This window comes from Platichthys flesus, chromosome 14 (assembly GCF_949316205.1).
Source record: "Platichthys flesus chromosome 14, fPlaFle2.1, whole genome shotgun sequence".
Taxonomy (NCBI): Eukaryota; Metazoa; Chordata; class Actinopteri; order Pleuronectiformes; family Pleuronectidae; genus Platichthys; species Platichthys flesus.
In genome coordinates this window covers 12,611,590-12,631,466 of record NC_084958.1, presented here as the reverse complement: position 1 = coordinate 12,631,466, position 19,877 = coordinate 12,611,590, and the positions used below count along the sequence as shown (strand labels likewise).

The following is a 19,877-nucleotide window of genomic DNA, read 5'->3' as shown; positions in this document are numbered from 1 at the left end:
AAGAAATATGTCGGACGGTAGGTGGAGAAATGATGCCTGATAATGTTGTAAAATATTTATAGTCACTCAGTAAATAATATAAAACACTATGAAGTATTTCTTCTGAGCTTCTCTTTTTTTCTGCAGCGTGTGAACGAGAAGTCTCTTTTTTTCTCAGGATGGAGCGGAGCAGCTTCAGATAAGAGACTAAATTCATAAGCCATATTACATTTTCCCCACTCCACACACACACACACACACACCTCACAATGAGACCTAAAATGAAAAATAGGCAGAGGGTCGAGGGAGAGGCGAAAAGGGGGCTTTGCCATGGCAACCCCAATGACAGCCAGCCATTTCTTGTTAATCCCCCCCAGTTCAATGTCGCGCCCTCTGAGGGACCCCCTCTCTACAGCTGAATATTATTTTGTGTTGATGGACTGTGCGTGTATATGTGTGTCTATCACTATATATATATATTTGTTTTCCCTTACGTTTTTGTCTGGCTGTGTGTGAGGGATGGCAGGATCACGGGGACAGGGACTGCGATTTGAGGGGGGGAAATCAAAAACTGTAATCCAGTTTAAATGGGGGGGCTGTGTTGCAGGCCACAGAGTTTCAAAATTACACCGGGGTACAAACCAGAGATCACACACACACACACACACACACACACACACACACACACACACACACACACACACACACACACACACACACACACACACACACACACACACACACACACACACACACACACACACACACACACACACACACACACACACACACACACACACACACACACACACACACACACACACACACACACACACACACACACACACACACACACACACACACACACACACACAATATTGATGGAGGGAGATAGTCTTTTGAAATGGCAGATAATTACACCATATGGCAAACAGCCGGGCCTTTCCTCCCCGCGCCCGTCACCGACAACCCCCTGCACTTTACTATTTTTTTTTTCTCTCTCTTCTGCTGTGAAACTCTTCATGGTCTCTTGTTCTTGCAGGCCACTCTACATTACCGACAAAAGCGGTTTTGGAGGAGTGGGTGGGGAGAGGCGTCAGCTGCTAGACAAAATAAAAAAAGGCCTCTATTTGTTCCTGACAATAAACGTCCCCGTCTTTGGAGCTCCTCCACAGCTGCAGCCAGATAGGCTTCTAACTGCCGACTAATAGAGAGCGATGTCTCCTTCCTCTACTGTAAGCAGATTTACGTTAATAGACGTGGGCTCTCTGTGATGCTGCTCCGCCGAGGAGGAGGACAAAAGAACGTGACGCATCGCCATGAATAGTCAGTAATAGAGAAAGGAAGCATTTTATGTGCTTAAATGATGGTGAGAAAATTACCTGATGGAAACAATCTTCATGGAGTTCAAGAGGCACGGTACCAACACCTACAGAGAGGAAGACAAACACAAAGCGGTTGGAGGCAAAACACTCAAAACTGGAGATGGATTTAACAGAAACATTAGGAAAAGCACCACCCCACGCAATTCACTTGATTCTGTCTTTCAAAGTTTCCCAATCACCAGACGATTAATGTCCAGTGCATCCTCCGGAAATCCCGAAACGCATTCTCCCCTGAGGTTTGAACGATGGGAGTGGGCGGAGGAAGTGCCAGCGGCGTGTCTCCGGGGTGGTCTGATGTGGCCGTGGGTGAGGATTTAATGTAGCTGCATGTCCACTCCAGTGTATACTGTACATTCACTGGTAATGACTAACAGACCTGCAGTCTGCCTGCTGGGGCCCCACATGCCATCCCATGCCTACACACGCATATGCTCCACTTTAATGGCAGGCTTTAGACTTTTTTTGAAGTGTGCTGTAGTGCACATACACACACCCCAAAACAAACACACAAACTTATTCACAAGAGAGGACAAATATGACTTTGACGATCTGCAGCGCCTTCGTTTGTCTAATATTTGACCACTGTGGGTTGATCATATACAGTGGGCTTTTAAATGAAGTCAAAACACGGACAATAATTATAGTTTGGCTGCTTCTGGTGGTTCTATTTTCCGAGCATATCTAGATGTTAGGTTTCTAAACATCTGGCGGTGATACTGTATGTGCCATAGGCTCCAGACATAAAAATAGACTCTGGCTTAATTTGTACTTCTTCTCCGCGTTTGGTGAATTTAATGCACCTCCTCTTTTTATGTACCTCTTCTCTCTTTCTCTTGAGCGAGATCCCCGTCCTCCTAAACACACTCAATGCCCTGTTCATTTAAGCTTCTGATGCCTGTGACTTAGAATAAAAGAGCTTTGTGCCACTTTGGTCTGAGAGCAAAGGGCACAATGGGACACAAGGTGCAGAGTCTGTTCAACAAGTGTGAAGACATAAACTGAAAACAAATGCACCAAGCTAGTGCTTTGGGACTGATTGGCTGGGTGGGGTTGTCAGGTGACCCCTGACCTTTTTAACCCAGAGGAATGTTGTCGTGCTGGTGCGAGTATTGTTCCAGCCTCCCTGAGGAGCCCAAGCGGAGCATCAGATGAATGCGAACACTGAAAGTTCCTGAGGGGCTTCTCCTTTGCCCTCCCACCTTAAAGAAAACGTCCTCTTTCACCTCCCTAACCCCTTTCTCCTCTGCTCCTTATCCTCAGAGTTCAGCTAACAAAAGGTATCCACAGGTCTGAGAGTGGGGCTGTTGTTGTCGGCCTGAAGTGCATTCAGCATCTTAGCGTGAGTGCCGGGCCGACGCTCCTCGCTGACCTAAGATGCAGTAAGAGACATCTAAGAAAAACCACACACCAGAAAGAAAAAAAACTGCTTCACCCCATCACTCGTCAAATAAATCACTGTTTTTGTTGGTCCAATGTCCAGATCTGAGAGACGCGTGCATCTTCAGGCAGCCTGAGAGTCTGGCTCTAGAGGGAGTCACCAGCAGTAGAGGGAGACTGACAGACGAGAGGCCCAGACAGACAATTACTGGCCAGGTATGTCCTTTATACCCACCTAGGGCGGGTAAGAGGAAATGGAGGGATTTATGATGTCATAAAAACGTGCCAGAAAAGTGCCTGAGAACAGGTTGTCTCTGGAGCCATGAAAAGAGTCCTGCAGGTTCCGCTCCCTCCCCCTGACTACCAGCCGAGTTGGTGAGGCTATGGTCCGAGCGCCACTGCGTTAGAACACAGTTGAATATAAGTATAATTATACATGCAAGCATTGCAATAAATAGTGTGCTAAATTTTTTGGATTAACCAGCATGTGAATGGATTGATTATCTGGCACTAAGAATCTACATTTTCATGGTGTAGTATACAAACAGAAAATATTTTTAAATGATTTGTTTAACCAGTAAAATTCTAAATAAGCTCATAAAATGTGGTGCAAATTGTATTTGGTAGTCAAACACTATGGCAACAAAATAACACATCTTAACTTTTAACAATACAAGGGACCATTCTTCTGAAATGCTGTTTCCCATTAAAACCGTAACTAAATTAATATATTATGTATAACTATTTAGGTTTTTATCAGTTTACACATGTGTAGTATTTTAATTTTATCAGACGTGAAGAAACATAAAAACATAAATTCTAAAGACATATATTTAATGAAATGTAATGCTTCTGGACTGATACAGTATCATCTACGTCATTAAAATGTCCTATTTTTTCCACTCCAACCTTCTCTTTACAGTTGAAACCACGACAAAAACAACCTTAACACAGGAAACATCTTTGGCATGAGAGACCCCCATCTGCCAGCTGCAACTGAGCATGAGGAAGGAAGAGGAAGTCTGAAGATGTTCAGTGTAGAAGTAAAGAACAGCCTTTCCTCTCAGCATGCACACCCGACACACACCCTGCTCCTCCTACTACAAGAAAACCGGACTCTCACAGTCTCGGCACTTGCTTAAAAAAAAGGTGGTTATTTGCTCTACAACCTCACTTAGGAGGATTCCCCTTGTAAAAAGGAGTGGCTGCACAACCCCGTTCCCTTTCATCCCTCTCCTTCAAGCACGCTGCCTTTGTCTCACCGGGGGGATGCAACAACCATCATCCCGGCTACGCTACACTGGTCAAATACCTGGGAACTACCACTGGCCTGGTGGGAAGACAAAAGCAAGAGGAGGAGGAGGAGAGTAGGGGGGCTGAGGTGTTCCTGTTACATAAAACCTGTTATTAATTCTCAAAAAGTAAAAGATGAGGGAGCAGTGGAGGAATATGAACACCTGGTGCCGGATTACACAACATGTTCTTTATGATTATACAAACTTACATCATGATCAGCTGCTTTTCTTTGAGTCAATGCTCCTGTTATTTCTCTTATTAAAGGCTAGTGACTGTATGTGTCCACTTAAAAACCCTGAGGTTAAGGGAGGTTGGTCTTTTTTATTTTTTTTCTCCTTCTTTTTCCTCCTCCTCTCAGCTCTGAACTTTCCCTGCCAGCTCAGCAGAATGAAGGCCGCTCCTGTATACGAGTCATTGTATAGGGGGTGAAGCGAGTTTAAGTCCTCCCCGAACCCGACCGCAGCTGGCTGGATGTAAAGCTTATACGTTCCAGTCCGCGCAGACTGCCTCGGCAACCAGACCTCGCTGTCACACTTCATAAAGACGAGCTCAAACTGCTGGGTTTTGTTTAAAGCGGGTGGGGGGGGGGGGGGGAGAGATAAGGCAAAATAAGGACAAATAAGGTGGAAAAATACGAATGCATCCATTCAAGCAACTGCGAATAAAAAGAGTGAAAAGGCACCTCGACAAAAGCTCTTGAGCTGAAACTCAGATGGAATGTCTCCAGTACACTTAAAAAAGAAAATATACTTTCGGGACAAATTGCAGCAGGCAACGTAAGAAACGCCATTGTGGGATTGTTAAGACCATAATCCTCTCTTCTTATGTCTAGTTTTTGCTTAGCTGTCGAGACAGAGGCGAGGACCCACAAGTTTATTTTCAAACAGTCCACAAAGAATGCCTGTCATTTCCTGGCATTCCCCTGTTCCATATGAAAGCCCCCTTTCCTTTAGGAACAATGGGAAAGATTCCAAAATCTCCATGGGGACTTTCTTGCCGTGTATTGTATCTCGGCGATACAATGGCGAGCATGTTGCGACAGAATTGAGACAGGCTGTTTTTCTCAGCTGTGACAAGATCAGGACAAATGAAATGTTTTTTTTGTCTTACAGCTCCCAATGCGTCACGATAGAAGCGGCCGCACCATCCCATGGGCCGAGAGGGAAGTCTGATGGCCAGGTCTGGGTTCGACAAGTCAAATCTGTTCTCTCTCACATCGGGGATCTGCGGAGGTCTCTGAATGTAAGAGTCAAAGGAGCCTTTGATTCATCAGAAAAGTGTCCGACTTCATCATGGCTGAAATCAGAATATTTCAGAGAGTAGCTGTTAGGAGTCTAACAGGTTTTAACAAGTTTCCCTCACCTCTTAATCACTGTTCTCTAATCCCCACTTTTATCTGTAACACACACACACACACACACACTCAAGAGTTTCTTAATTAACCAAAAAGAGCACGTTTGGCCCTTAAGTGGAAAGAGTTCGAATGCCATGTGCTCGTGAACAGTCCAGTGGGCTCTTGAAAGCCGCCTGGCTTGACCCAAGCGGACCTGAGCCCTTGGCTAGACAAGAGGTCAGAGGTCATCCACTCATATAGATATGTATGTCGCGATGCCTGAGGCGGGGGGCAGGGGTCTCCATTACCTAACCTTTCCATTTAACCCAAAACCGCAGCGGTGCACACAGAGTAGCACAAGCACACACATATGGACACAGGTTGTTGCTGAACTCGACCCGTGACTTAATTTACCTGAAACACACGAACATGAACCAAGTATCTGCTGATCAGCTGCTGTGAGATTTAACATTAATGTGTGAAAAAGAAACAAATATTAGACCCAACTTTTCTCTTATAACTTTAGTTCATGATCCACTGAGGATCTACGCTTTTTTTTATGTTTTACAGATGGCTAAAAAATAAGTAATAAAATTACTTTCCACAGTGTATTAGGATGAATGAAGAGAATCAGGGGGAAGTGAGTGCAGAAGCTCTTTTCTTCCTCCGGATCTGTGTGTTCAGTGCTTTAATGGTTGCAGGGACAGGACTGCTGGGAGTCATGTGGTGGCGAGCTGGGACTCCCCGATGCTAGCAGTGTTGCATTCTCACTGCCTAACAGAAAAGACAAAACTACAGAAACATTACTTTTTCATTGGAATTGAGAGATGCTGTGAGACTGTGGAGGAACAACTGCGATCACGCGGTTGAGAGCCTCTATGCTGGGATGGCAGGTTGCTTCCCGGCGTAATTGCAGGGTGCAAGCCGATGAAACCCATCCACATGTGATAATGAGCTACGCAGGAATGATGATCATAGCTTCAGCAGGAGATGAGATAAGCCAGCATCCAACCACCCCTCTGCCCACATTATCGTGATGGCAGGAAGACAGTGGCTTTTGCTCCACTCACTCAATCCCCGCCCTGATAACTCTCTGGGAGCTACTCGAAACTGAATTAAACAGATATGCACTTGAACATTCGCCGCTCTTTGCTGCTGTGAAGAGGGCGAGCGCTGCCTCTGCTCCTCGTGAGGGACAAAGCCAAAGTGAATTATGTGCAACTTGGCCCTGAGAGGGACGGAAGAGAGGCTATCACAGCTGATCACATCAGCACCCATCAGTATCGTTCAGCCACCATGCACACAGCTATACATCGAGATAACTCTCGAAAGATTTTTACATAAAAAGAGATTGAACTCCAGTTACTAACACAACTGTCAGCATTCGGTAAATTCATCTTTTTTCATTAAAGCACAGTGTGTTCAATCCATAGCCATTAAATGTAGTGCTGCACTAAGCGTCTAGACCTACGATATCCAGATGGCAGAAGAATTTATGGAGAGTGCCTCATTAACCTTAAGGCATATTAGTGCTTGGCACTGCAAGCTGAGGGACTAAGCACGCAGTTTCCGAAGTCTCTTTAAAAAATAAAATCCTTTCTCAGCTGCATTAAAACGACCTGCAGGGTCAGGAATGAGGTGCCACGTATGGCCACCGAGGCCAGAGAGTTGAGTGTGTGAAGCTCATGATAAAGTGCGTTCATTCGGTCAGTGTGCATCAGCTCAAAAGTGCCCACCCTGAAAATGGCAGTCTGGCTGAGATTTTTTTTTTTTTTGCCATGTGCTACAGGCCCGAATACTGGGAGTAACTCAGATGCGCAAAGACAGTTTTCCATGAATATGTGCGCGAATCCATGTGCGTGCAGTTTGCGCACTGGTGCCATTTCTCTCTGCGTTTTAAAAAACACACGTTACAACATCACATGGACACGGAGGCACAGCACTTGAACATGACACATTTCAGCCGCACCAGTCTGATCCGGTGTCTAGTCTTTATTTGTGCAGTGGCCACGTTTACGCACCCGTCCACAGTGAGGGATCATCACACCGGGAGTCACGGCTCGCAGAGAGACGGGTGGTGGCTCCGAAATGATAGCCGACTGTTTACTGCTCCTCAGGTGTGTCACTCGGGACTCCTTTTTTTCTTTTGAGGAGGAGGAGGATGAGGAGGAGGGAGCAGGCAGGAGGGGGCTGCCGCTGTAATGTCGATACAATGACAGATGGTCCTCACAAAGCCGGGGCGCATTGTTCTGCTGAAAAATAATAGCCACCATTTATCAGCGCGCACCGACTCCCAGGCCCAACAGGAGCAGGAGACTGATGAGTGAAATGAATCAAAGTTATATTGGTGAGTGGACCGCGGCCATGATCCCGGCGGGGCTGCCACCGGCTGCTTTACGCACACGTCGGTAAAACTTTCTAAAGCAACGCAAACAGCCCCCCCTCTCCCCCCTCCCCGCCAGTACACCGTGTACCATCGATGCGTCCGGCACATGCGGTTTAAAAGTTGAAGTGTGCGTAAAAAAGGATTCGTCTCGCACATACGCGCGCGAGAGACACGCTTCGCCTCGAGTCGAGTCGGGCGGATGTCCTTACGAAACTATCGCGTTTATCATCCGCTGGCATGCAGGACAGATTCACACGAGCTGAATTTAGAGACGTGTCAGCCGCCCGATCAGTGCCGAGCGCCAGCCCCGACCCCATCACATATTATCACAGAGTGTCACGTTCATCCCCTCCACAGTTTCAGCAGAATAACCATGCTCTCTTAAAATAGATGGATATATCAAAGAGGCATGGTTTTTGCCTTTGATCAAATTAAAGCGGCAGTTTGCACATATTCTTCAGGATCGAACAGAAAAATACTGCCTCTCTACTTTAGTTCGTAGTTTTTTTTTGTTCTTTTTTTTTGCATTTGACATGATGAATACTCACAAATTGTTCCCTGTGAAACTGCACGATTCACCGGTGCCGTCTCGTCGGCTCTGCCACAGACGCTGTTTCCACTCTCAACACCTCCATCCGACTGCAACTCCACACCGACTGCGAACGAGTGCCCACCCGATCCACAGATTACGTCCGTTCGAGACGGCAGGAGGGAGGGCATCCGGTTTACAGGGATCACCGGGAGGACTGGGATTGGCTCAGAGGACATAGCTTGATGAGACGCCCCTCTGCCATTGGACGTCCCTTCCAGCGGGGGTATAGGGGGGAGGCGGCCTGTTGTTGCATTATTCAGGAGAACCCGGGTGGGGAGTTGGAGGAGGATAGGCCAAAGCGGCACATTCAGACAATGCCCTGTGTCTGAGAAATCCACATCTCATTGGTGGATTCATCCACTACACAGTTATGGCTTCCAATAATCTCTTCATATGGACCAACAGTCAAAATGGAGCACTTATGTTGAATCTGTCTGTGGCTATGATTATAATAACCCCAGATAATTTATAGGCTCTGGGATCACTGTAATATCCCAATAACGACTATTTCCTGCACTAAAAAATGATGTAAAGTAGAGTAGAGCCCTTACATTTACACCAGTATAATCATTTGTTCTATGTATGCCTTTTTTTAAAAGAATAACTTGGCAAAATAAAATAGGAGGGACTCACCAGATGGAAGAGGTCAACTATAAATAATCAAACATTATTATTGCAACATCACTGCTCAGGAAAGTCTGTGCGTGTGTGCGTGTGTGTATTCGTCCGAGCATGTGTGTGTGTGTGTGTGTGTGTGTGGGATCCCGAGAGTGTGTGTGTTTCTGCTGTATGTAGGCTACGAGAGAGCTGTAGCTGCAGAATCTTCCACATAGGAGCAGAGGAGGAAATGGTGCATGGATAATTCTCTCTTCAGATCCTCTGGTACTAGCTCAGAGAGTACTCAGCTGAATCAATACTGCTCAAAGCTTTCTCATGTTCCCCTTCTCACATCAGTGCTACTGTTGGGAGGCTGCAGGGTCCGTGGCGGTCCATTTTTATAGGCGTCTTCCAGGGATGATGCTTTGCATTAAAAACTCCACCACTCCCTCTGTATGTGGGTCATTATGATGCCAAATCACCCTTGACCTACGGGCCTCCTGCGCAGACACATGCACATACATAAGATGATTCCCAGCCACGATACAGGCTGCGAGTTGTTAACCTGCATGCATGAGCCGATGTGTGAGCAGACGGAGCAATCCTAATAACCACAGCGGGGGCTCTTCTCTGACCAGTAGCCATGGTGATTGAACACATTTCTGCACACAGCAGAAAGGGGGTCCGTCTGCGCTGCACCACACAGGCCTTAAGCAGGCCCAGACCCTGCGGACTGGGAGGAAGGAAGCACCAAGTGGAGGATCACACCCATTTCATTGTGACTTTACAATTTTACGACTGTCAAGAGGCCATCGACCACAAATTAGCTCTTTTTTTGGTAAGCCCCTCCGCTCTTGTCTCAGCCAGGCCGATAAAATAGCACACTCGAATCCCAACAAAGCGGCACATCATCTGATTATTGTGTGAGTTTGATGGCTCATTTGCATAACTGGTGGGAATGATGCGCTCAGAAGTATAGCACCTAGATTTATTCAGTGTTCAGTCCAATTCCAAACATCCAATTGAGAGCACCAGCCTTGGCTTGATTTCCTTTAAGCTTCTAATCTCTCTTTCCTCTTAATTTAGCTGCAGTTTCAATCACAGCCCTTTCACAAATCTATCCGTGTGGGTGTGTGTGTGACTGCTATCATGTGAAAACCCCTATAATTCCACATTCAATGCAATTCATGGTTTCCTTTTAATTGGATGGTCATATGGTCCTCCCTATGGGTTTAACAAAATGGAGCTACTTCCTGATAAAGTCCTTTTCATAAAGAGGCGTTAAGATGTATCTTTCCGATGGTTAATAAAACTGTCAGAGGACTTAAGTTACTAGGCTGTGAAATATCCCTCTGGTAGATTTCCCCCATTAGTATTATCATTATCATTCATATTTATATTATTATTACTTTCTATTGCTTCTATTGTCCCCCCCCCCCCCCCCCAGAGAATAGAGGTCCACTGTAGAAGCCTGTGCAATCCTAACGCATTTCTTATGTTTGTTTTTTCATTATCTGAATTTGATGATATTGTATGTGTGTGCAAATAAAAACGATACACAACTTATGTTGTGATACACTACCCGGAAAATGGACAAAAATATTAAAAAAGATTCCTAGAAATGTTTTTTGTTAGTATTTGTTTAATACGTATAACTCCAGGTTTATAACAACATTAAAAGTACATTCCATCATATTTATAGCTGACTATCATATAACTGCATCACTATGAAGTAGGCTACTTACTTTACACTGGATTCACTGAGGCAGTGTTTGTAAAATGCTCACAGTATGGTAGTGATGCTACATGGCACAATTCTTTTTTTTCAGTTTTGAATTTGCTCTCACTTGTAATGGATTATTTAGAGTATATTGTTTGAGTACCTGAATGATGTGAATGGTTTTTTTTTCTCCGCGGGTAAATCGACACAAAGCAAAGCAAAATTCTACAAACTGGAACCCAAAAACCATTCCGATCAATGGCTCGTTAATGATCTGTGAAGCATTAGTAAATGATTTATCAATAAACTCTAAAAAGTAATACATGGTACATTGAAAGTTAACTGATTCATAGAATTTTTTTAAATCAATCTGATAAATCCAGAACTGTGTTTATATTTCTCAATATTGATGAAAAGATAAAATTATGTGAAGGCCCATGTGCTATATATTCCTGCAACCATACGTGTGTGTGATCCAGAAACAAGCCAACCCTGGACTTGACAACAACGGAAAGTGTCTGATGGGCAACTGTCGATTTCCATGACAACGTATTAAGTTGAGGCTTAAAATCTGGGCTGTGCCATACTGTGCCTAGTGAGAGTGACATCTCCAACTGCTTCAGTAATGAGCTGCCTAACATGCTGCCATCCTCTACAGATGGAGTACATAAAGTATGGGCCACTCAACACTTTTGAGAATCGTTCAGTCAGAAACGTTTTTTTATCAAAGAACAGTGAGACACTTCCCTCGTTTGCAGGCTTCATGCTAAGCTAAGGTAACTTTTGTGCGTCTGTTACTTCCTATTTACTGTGCGGACGTAAGAATGATGTCACTCTTCTCATCTCGAACTCATCAATGTAAGCAAATAAACATGTTTCCCAAGGTGTCATACTATTCCCTCTAGGTTGTAGCATCTGAAACTTACATGCATGTGTCTAGCAAACAGGGTTAAGTGGTTTGGGTGATTGGAATTTCAGATTTGAACTGCTTCCAAAAGTGAACGGGCGATATTGGCAACTGCAATCACCTCCAATTGTTTCTTTGAAACGTCTAAACGCTAGTGGCTATGATAATCATTGGACACACACAGGTTTTGTTTACTTGATGGGTCAGAAAATCCTTATATAGCTGTCGTGGTTAACTGTTCTCATATAGCTAATTGCGAACCACAGTGGGAGCGCCTTATCTCACAACAATAAACAGTATGGCACCGTCCCGTCAACTCAGGACCACCTCCACAAACCCAGCGTACAATCCTGCCAGTATCGATGCCTCCTGTCGGGTTTCATTCTTGCTCGATGCCAGCAGCGAATTCTCCGTCTCAATTAATCAATGAGTTTCTAATGGAATGCTTCCCTTCAGGATGAGGCCCATCGCAGAGGGGGTTGCTGTCGGTGAAGCCGCCCTGATTGCCTGAATGCACTCCCAGCTTTGGAGTCACTGCAGATGTCTGCTAATTGTGGTGATTATGGGGAACGGAGGGGGGTAGGGATATGTAATGAATTTCCCATTGCTTTCATGCCTCACATCCTTTGGTTATGTGCATCTGCTATACAAGCGAAGCATCCGCAGGGTTTGGAGACGGACAAAAGTGACATGGGGGGATTGGGCATGTGCCACTGGATGGGCATCCATTCTAACACCAAGTGCAGCCAGATTGGGTCCATTTATTCTTTTAGTTTCATTGGAGCTTTTAATTCCTTTCCTCCTCTCTCTTGTCCCCTTCACTTCTGTCCTCTGCTGCTCCGTAGTCTTTAGATATGTATGACTGTGTGGAGGATTTCTAAAAACCTTTTGCAACCTTTCTCATAGACAAAATTAGCCCAGACTTACAATTTGTAATTAAATTTCAACTATTAAACTACAATCAGAGATTTATTTTATGGGGTATTACTAAATTGACAACTCTATTTCCTCAGACAACTAGCAGGCTAGCTGTTTCTCCCATTTTATGTTAAGGTACATTTTAGCTTACTGTCTGCTGCATGGCTATAACAGGGTAAGGGTTTAACAGGAAAATATAAAATTTGTATTATTTTCTGATTTAACTCACAGAAAATGTATTTATCTTATAGCCTTAATCGTTTCAAGGATAACTGCTGATGGATTAGGAAATAGCAATTTCATCCATTTATCTAAAAGGTATCAGTGAAAGACTGTTTATGTGCTATAACTTAAAAAGCTTAAATCTGTTTCAAAGTCCTCAATATGTAAGAAACTGTATAATTTAAAGGAGAACTAGAACTGGTGGGTTTGCTAATTTAAAAGCCGTATGTAAATTACTTGTGCAGATTAACAACCTATTAAACTGAGGGGATTATATATGCAATCTGGATTTTCTGCACATTCCACTTTTTATGATTATCATGCCACTCTGGACATGCTATTCTGGACATTGAACTGGAACAAATCGTATTCATACTGTTAGCATATTAATGAAGCTAAATATCAGACATTCTCGCCCCTCTGTTGCAAATGCAAACATGCACGATTTATTGCCGATGTGCTTTTTGCGAAGCAAGAGTTAGCTAATTCCTTTGGGGCGAGTGCCCTTCCTGTCACACTGATCAAAGACTTTCTCTTGATATGAGCATAAACTGCTCCATGCCCCATAACCGTCAATGTCTATGCATGCGTGTGAGTTTGCGTGTGTTTATGCAAGTGTATGTCTGTGGGCGTGCGTGTATGTGTGGGGTGAAGTGGTGGTGTTGTGTGTGTGTGTATCCATCCCCCCATCACCAGAGGCTGTATTATGCATTGTTGTTGGCATGGCCTACATGCTCACCCAAGCATAGTCCAGTGTGGTACAGTACACACGTCTTCCCATCCCCACTGCCCTCCCCTGTTGTGTCCGCAGGCCCGCTTCATTTACCTTTGCTCCTGAATTAATGCTAGTTAAGTGTCACATTAACTCAGATCTGTTTGCTCGCTTTGTCAACAACACAAACTAGCCCCAGTGTGTGAGGGCCAGGGTTATCTCTGCTTATATAAACAGCACACGCATATGGGCAGAGTGTGTCTGAACGCATATAGGCTACCTAAAGCTGCAACCATCCATACATTATCTCCATCTTCTCTGAACAAAGTGTAGTGTTGCACAGTATTTTAGGTCTCTATAATATGCTGTTTCATCAGCATTGCTGTAGAGGATACAAGAAAATGCTAAACCTTTCTGCAAAGTGCCGTAGTGGCTGCAGCGCAGGTGTTTCATTCAGTGCTTCAATAGAGGCGAAACCATGGGCGTGGACTGCCAACTGAATGAGTGCATGGTCTTGCATGTCTGTATGCCTTCACATGTACATGTGTGTGGAGCATTTATTTTCCTGCCAGAAGCAAGTGTGTTAAATTCTCTTAGCATGTGTGACGAATCAAGTGGCTGGGAAAGGAGCAGCGTGCTGCGTGGCCTCTCTCGGCCTCTCACAAACTGAATTCTAAAGAGCCTATCGATCTGTCAAGGTCTCGGGTCGTCTTTTGCTCTGCCACTATCTCACTTTCTTATCTAGCTCCCTTTCTTTGTATGTGCGTCTGTGTCTGTCTTTGTGTCGTCCCTCTTTATATGTTGCTCATTCTGAATAGACATGATACAGAATGTGAGAAAGCAATGCGGCGAGCGGGTGAGACAGATAAAAAAGAGAGAGCATCCCCCACTCATATGTCTTTCATCCTAATCCGTAGTCTCTGTCCAAGAAAGGGCCTCCTTTTCACTTCTCTGCCCTAAAGCCTCTTATATGTGACCCCTCTGTGTCTCCCTCAGGGCTCTCTCCCACGGCCAGAAACCACGGACACACACACACAGACACACACACAGAGACACACACACGCATCTGTGCATTTTACTTAATCTTTACAAACCATACAAGGCTAGAGTTGCATGTTTTTATGTTGAAACAGCGCAATAGTTAAACCGCAAAAATACAAGAGTGCATTTCTCTCCAAACACCATGACTGAAGCTGTGGGATGCCACGATCTGCAGAACTGACACAGCCTGTTACTACATATCTTTGCCCGAAGGTGAAGGCAAATTTACCGCCAGGCTGACTAACCCAGCTGCTAGGAGAGCGCGTGTCTCGTTAAAAGAACTGACCTCAATAGAGATGGACGTTTGGCGGTATGTTACATAACTGACTCAGGATGATCCTAAAGGCTGAGGGGATGTGTGTGTCACTTGCCTTCGCCTGCTCGGATGAGTGTGTGTTGGGGAAGGGGAGGTATACAAGGGCATACACGGGGTGAGAGAGTTTATAAAGTGTATATGCATTTCAACCAGAACACCCCTCATCAACAGCATCTCAAAGATAATGTTGATCAGTATGAAATTGATGTATTGGAATGTTTGTACTGGTAAAATAGCCAATACACACATTGTAAATATTACCAAAAGCTAAAACTCCCTCACTTAAATATTTATCTATCGTCCATCATGTTGAAATAACACATTTTATTTGCAATGGCTTTTCTTTTTCTTGTGCAGCTCTGCATCCCGCAAAGAGAAGCACGCCCTGTCCCTTGCAGAAAAAGGAAAAATATCAGAACTGGGTAAATGATTATCACAAAGCAGTGAGATAATGGTGAAAGCCACTTGAACGTTGCTGATAATGAGTAAAATAAAAAACAATAATATTTAAACTAGGAAATAACCCAAACTTATTCAAATGGATTTAGCCAGTACATTTGGGAGCGGATATATTAAATACTGTTGAACCCAATCTCTGGTCAGAAAGTATCTATTTTTATGAATATATTATTTAGACCTAACCAAACAATTCCCCCTGCTCTCCCAGAAAATGTCATTTATCTTCTCTTTAGCAAAAAGAAAACTGCCCTCCCCCTTTCCTGACCCTCTCCGTGCCCTCTAATGATTTTCATATACAGGCCCAACAGTTGGCTTGGTGCGCTCGGCTGTCGGCCATGAATGGGCTTATGCTTAAAACAACAGAGCCATGGCCTCTGTGGCATGTGCTTTACAACTCAGCTGAATGGTGACACTTTATTTGGTAAAAGAAACATACATACCAGTCTCACAATAGTCCTATTTTTTAGGCGACACAGAAACCAAGCTTCCTATAGAGTTACTCTAATCTCTTAGAAGTGGTCATACATTAAACATATCGCACTGCTCTCAGCATTTCGTAGAGTGAGGCTCTCTGTCTGCCCCTGCACTGAAGGATATGATCTTGGCTTGCACTCTGCCTGGTGTGACCCCACCCCTGGTAAATACAGGGTTAGAGGTTTCCTCCGCGGATAAAAATACACTTGCCTCTCAGCAGAGAGGGGGAAAAGCCAGAATTCCTCTCTCTCTTCGGCGCCTATTGTGCACGGCGAGCTGAGAGACTTCCACACTAATCACAAACTCTTTATTTCTCAGTAGATTGTTATAAGAGATTGGGACACGTAAAAGTTGAATCAGCTTGACAAAGTACAACTCATGGCTCTGCATGTTTGTATAAGGCAGAGATGGTCTATCTATCTATCTATCTATCTATCTATCTATCTATCTATCTATCTATATACTAAATGTTTGAGTTCTTCCTCCACCTCTGCCATTGGTTAAGTGGAGAACTGTGCCTTTTTTCACATATTCATTCCTCTTCCTGGTTTTGTCTTTTGATCCTCATGAGGACCCATACTTTACAAGCTGTGACATCATCATTGTGTTCTAGCGTGCTTCAGAGACAGAGGCCTGAACTGCCACAGGTACTTCCTCTGATCAACTGGACTGCAAAAGTTGGACAAGACTAACAGAACAAAGTGGGGTCGAGGCAGCTGGATCTCAGGCGTGGACCCAGAGCTTCCTGTTGACAGAAAAAATCTCTCGGTTGAACTCAGCTGGAATAGAGATTCTCTAAGTGACTTCCTTATTCAAGCCGGCAGCAAACTCAAAGTTCATTGTTTTTGGCACCTGGAACTCCACGCCGGTGAGCAACTGTCCGATTCTCTTTAAATTGCTGTATCAGGTCGAAATGAAGCAATAAAACACATGTTCATTTATAAAATTTCATTTGACCTACTTTTACAAACTCACTCGTAAGCGTTATGTAATTTAAAGCAAACATTCCTGTTAAGACTGTACCATTTCTGAAGTCTTGTTGTTTTCATATCTTTAAAGATGCAGGAATGGCCTCAAACTCTTGCACCTCTCCAACATGTCTGAAACAATGAGAGACAATAGCCGAAGTTGGAGAATCCCCTGTGACCCAGCCACGTCCTGTTAACGTCTGGAGGTGGAGTAGCAAGACCAACTGAAAATGAATCAGGAAGAACAAGAAAGACAGGGGACGGGAGTGCGGGACGTCTTTGACATATTACTTAAAGCGCCTTCGGAGCGGCTGGTGAGCTTGACTTTTCAGCTGGGTGAGTCTCCTGAGGATGATGTCATACACGTCTTGTGTCTGATCATCCTCCAGAGAGAGGAGCGCGTCCTGAACAAACTCGAGATGCTGAAGGACAATGGCCTCGCCAAACATCTGGGCGAAAGGTGGAGAATGAGTGGAGGTAAATTAGAAGATTTTAGGGATCACTGTGGCGATTTACAAGAGTTTACAGGAGAATCTTTGGCCGTGTTGGCTCGAATTTTTAAGGTTTTGTCGGAAAGGAGTCTTTGCGATCAGAACCTGAGGAATCTGGCCTATCAGAGAGCCGTTTCTGTTGACGGCCAAAAGACAAGCAGTTGTGAGGATCTGGAATATGACCCACTCAGAGAGGAAGCTAGAAATGTCTGTGGGCCTCAGTTTGAAGAGTGGATGTGCTCCTCAAGAGACCTCCCGTCAGGGCCTGATCCTCAGAGAAGCCTGGATGAAACCTTACAAATTACAAATCGGTCAGAGAGAGGTTACAGCCTTGCCAGCCCCCTGGAGGCGAGCCCCTCAGTGCCCTCATACCCTAGTCATCTAGAAATTAGTATCCCCCCAACAGCCCTGTTCGAAGTGGACAAAATATCCCCAGAAGCAATCGATCAACCCCAACTGAACACATCTGAGGAGCCTAAATCCAATGAACCAGCTCCGCTTGAAACAAAGAAAGACTCAAAGATGCACACACTACCCTCAGCACTGTGCAGTAAGTCGGACATTCAGATTTTCACTCCAACTCAAACCACCAAACCAAGCAGCCTACCAAACTGTGAACTACCTACTGCAGCAAACACGTGTGTCCCCAAGGTACCTGTTCGAGACGACATGCATGAAAGTGAAGCTGCAGAAGAGGAGGAGGCTATTTTTTATGCATTTGTAATCCTGCATTCCCCAGAGGACATAGACCTGGCCGAGAGCATGAGGGAAAGAATGGAGGCGGTCACTGGCTGTGAAGGTGTGACTTTCTCCGAGTTTGCCATCCCTGGAAAGAGCACCCTGAGGTGCGTGGAGGACGCTATCAACAACTCAGCCTTCACCCTGCTGCTTCTCACCCGCAACTTCAACACTCGCATGTTGCAGACGGAGACAGACACTGCCCTGATCAACTCCATCAACAACAAATACAAGCACAACACGGTTATCCCTCTGCTGCCACGGGAGAACAGCCTGCCGAAAAATAGCATGCCCATGGTTCTCAACACAATAGTTCCGCTAGTGGAGAACAGCAGCTTTGACCGAAAGGTGAAGCGATCGTTGTCTCGAGCAAACATTAACAGACAAAAGAGAGTCTGGGAAGAGGGGCAGAAAATGAAAAGTCAGACGGAGAAACAGGAGGAACTAAGGCGACTAAGTCAGTATCAAATGAAGCTGATCCAACAGTGTAAAGAATCACAGGCACTGGAGCGAGACAACATGAATCTTTTAATGACACAAAAGCTCATTCTTGGTTCCAGTTTACAGGAAGGGGGCGACTGCAGCGCTCGGTGCCAACAGCATCCAAACATCCATATTGAGCATGCTCAATATATAGTGATCGGAAATGACTCCCAAATGACTGTGGATCACTGTGGAGATGCAGACAAAGATGATACAATTTCTTCTGAGAAGAAGCAATAAACTCACATAGGAACATACTTAAAAACACAACAAACCCAGATATTCAGTCTATTTGTGTCTGGAAAATTAACTAATTCATAACATTTTCTAAATTAAAAAATATTTGAGCTACAACAAACACTATGAGCTATTCACTGTAGATTGTTTTATTGTACTTTGAGCTGTTTGTTTCACCCACTGCTAAGATATGGTACACTGAGACCTTTTTAGATGAATGTTTAGCTCAGGAACGCCATCTATTGAACAATATGTGACATGCACTTCCTGACCTCCTGAGCTGTATGGACTCAATGCAGACACTAGGGTTCAGTGTTGTTACACTTTCCTCGTGGCTCCTTATCACCCTTCATAAGTGAAGTGTCATCCAACAGCATCACTGCTCTGTTGACAAAGAGCTACAAGACATTGAAGAATATCTGAATTTTAAAACGTTCCGTATGTTGTATGACGAAATATTTCAACAAAAACTGTCCGGATTTAACAGATTTATCTTTTGGAGCAATTTCAAAATATGCGTCATTGATCTTGATTTTGATATCATCTCATTTGCACTATTTCTTGTGTGGCAACACTTTTATTGTTGTAGTTGCAGGGGAGCAGGCAGCAGGTTGTCACAAAATCGTTTTAATGATTTGTAAGACTTTACCAATCCGCTCAGGATCATGCACGACCACGGCCTATATTACCCTCTTCTGAATCATCTCTTGTTTTACTGTGTTTATCAGCTTTCTTTTGCACTTTTAACTGACTTTGAAAGATGCTTTATAAATGCATTTTTTGTCTACTCTGTGTGAGTGATATCTGAAGGTTCTAAATGTTCCATACGGCTGCTGATGGGATGTACGTGTTGACCCATGTATATGTGTTGTTGTTCTCCTTCAAATACAGTCACTGCTAATCTGGGCTTCATTCATTGGTGGAAAAATATCTAAATCCTTCTCTGCATTGGTACAAGCTGGAAAATATTTCATTTTGAATAAAATTAATATATTCCATCAAACACTGGTTTAGATCAGCAATCATTTAAAGTAAAATTTACTTTATTTCTTCCACCAATAGGTTATGTTTTCTTTTGTGTTTGTTTGTTTGTTAGCAGGTTTACACTAAAGCTGCTGAATCGATTCCCATGACTTGCTGTGGGGGCAAATGGTTTCTTTTTTTTTCCACTTTCATTAACAAAGCGAAATAAGTTTTTTTTGTATGTTTGTTGATTTCTCAATAAAAGATTAATGGATCTTGATGA

At 44.1% G+C, this 19,877-nt stretch overlaps 1 protein-coding gene across 1 annotated transcript; it reads left to right on the top strand.

The window, feature by feature from the left end:
* Positions 1-16,336: 16,336 nt before the first annotated feature.
* ticam1 (TIR domain containing adaptor molecule 1) lies at positions 16,337-19,877 on the top strand. The gene is made up of 2 exons (XM_062404305.1): positions 16,337-16,582; positions 16,774-19,877. Exon 2 carries the CDS (start codon positions 16,913-16,915, stop codon positions 18,632-18,634), a length of 1,722 nt encoding a protein of 573 aa, XP_062260289.1. The 5' UTR covers positions 16,337-16,582; positions 16,774-16,912; the 3' UTR covers positions 18,635-19,877.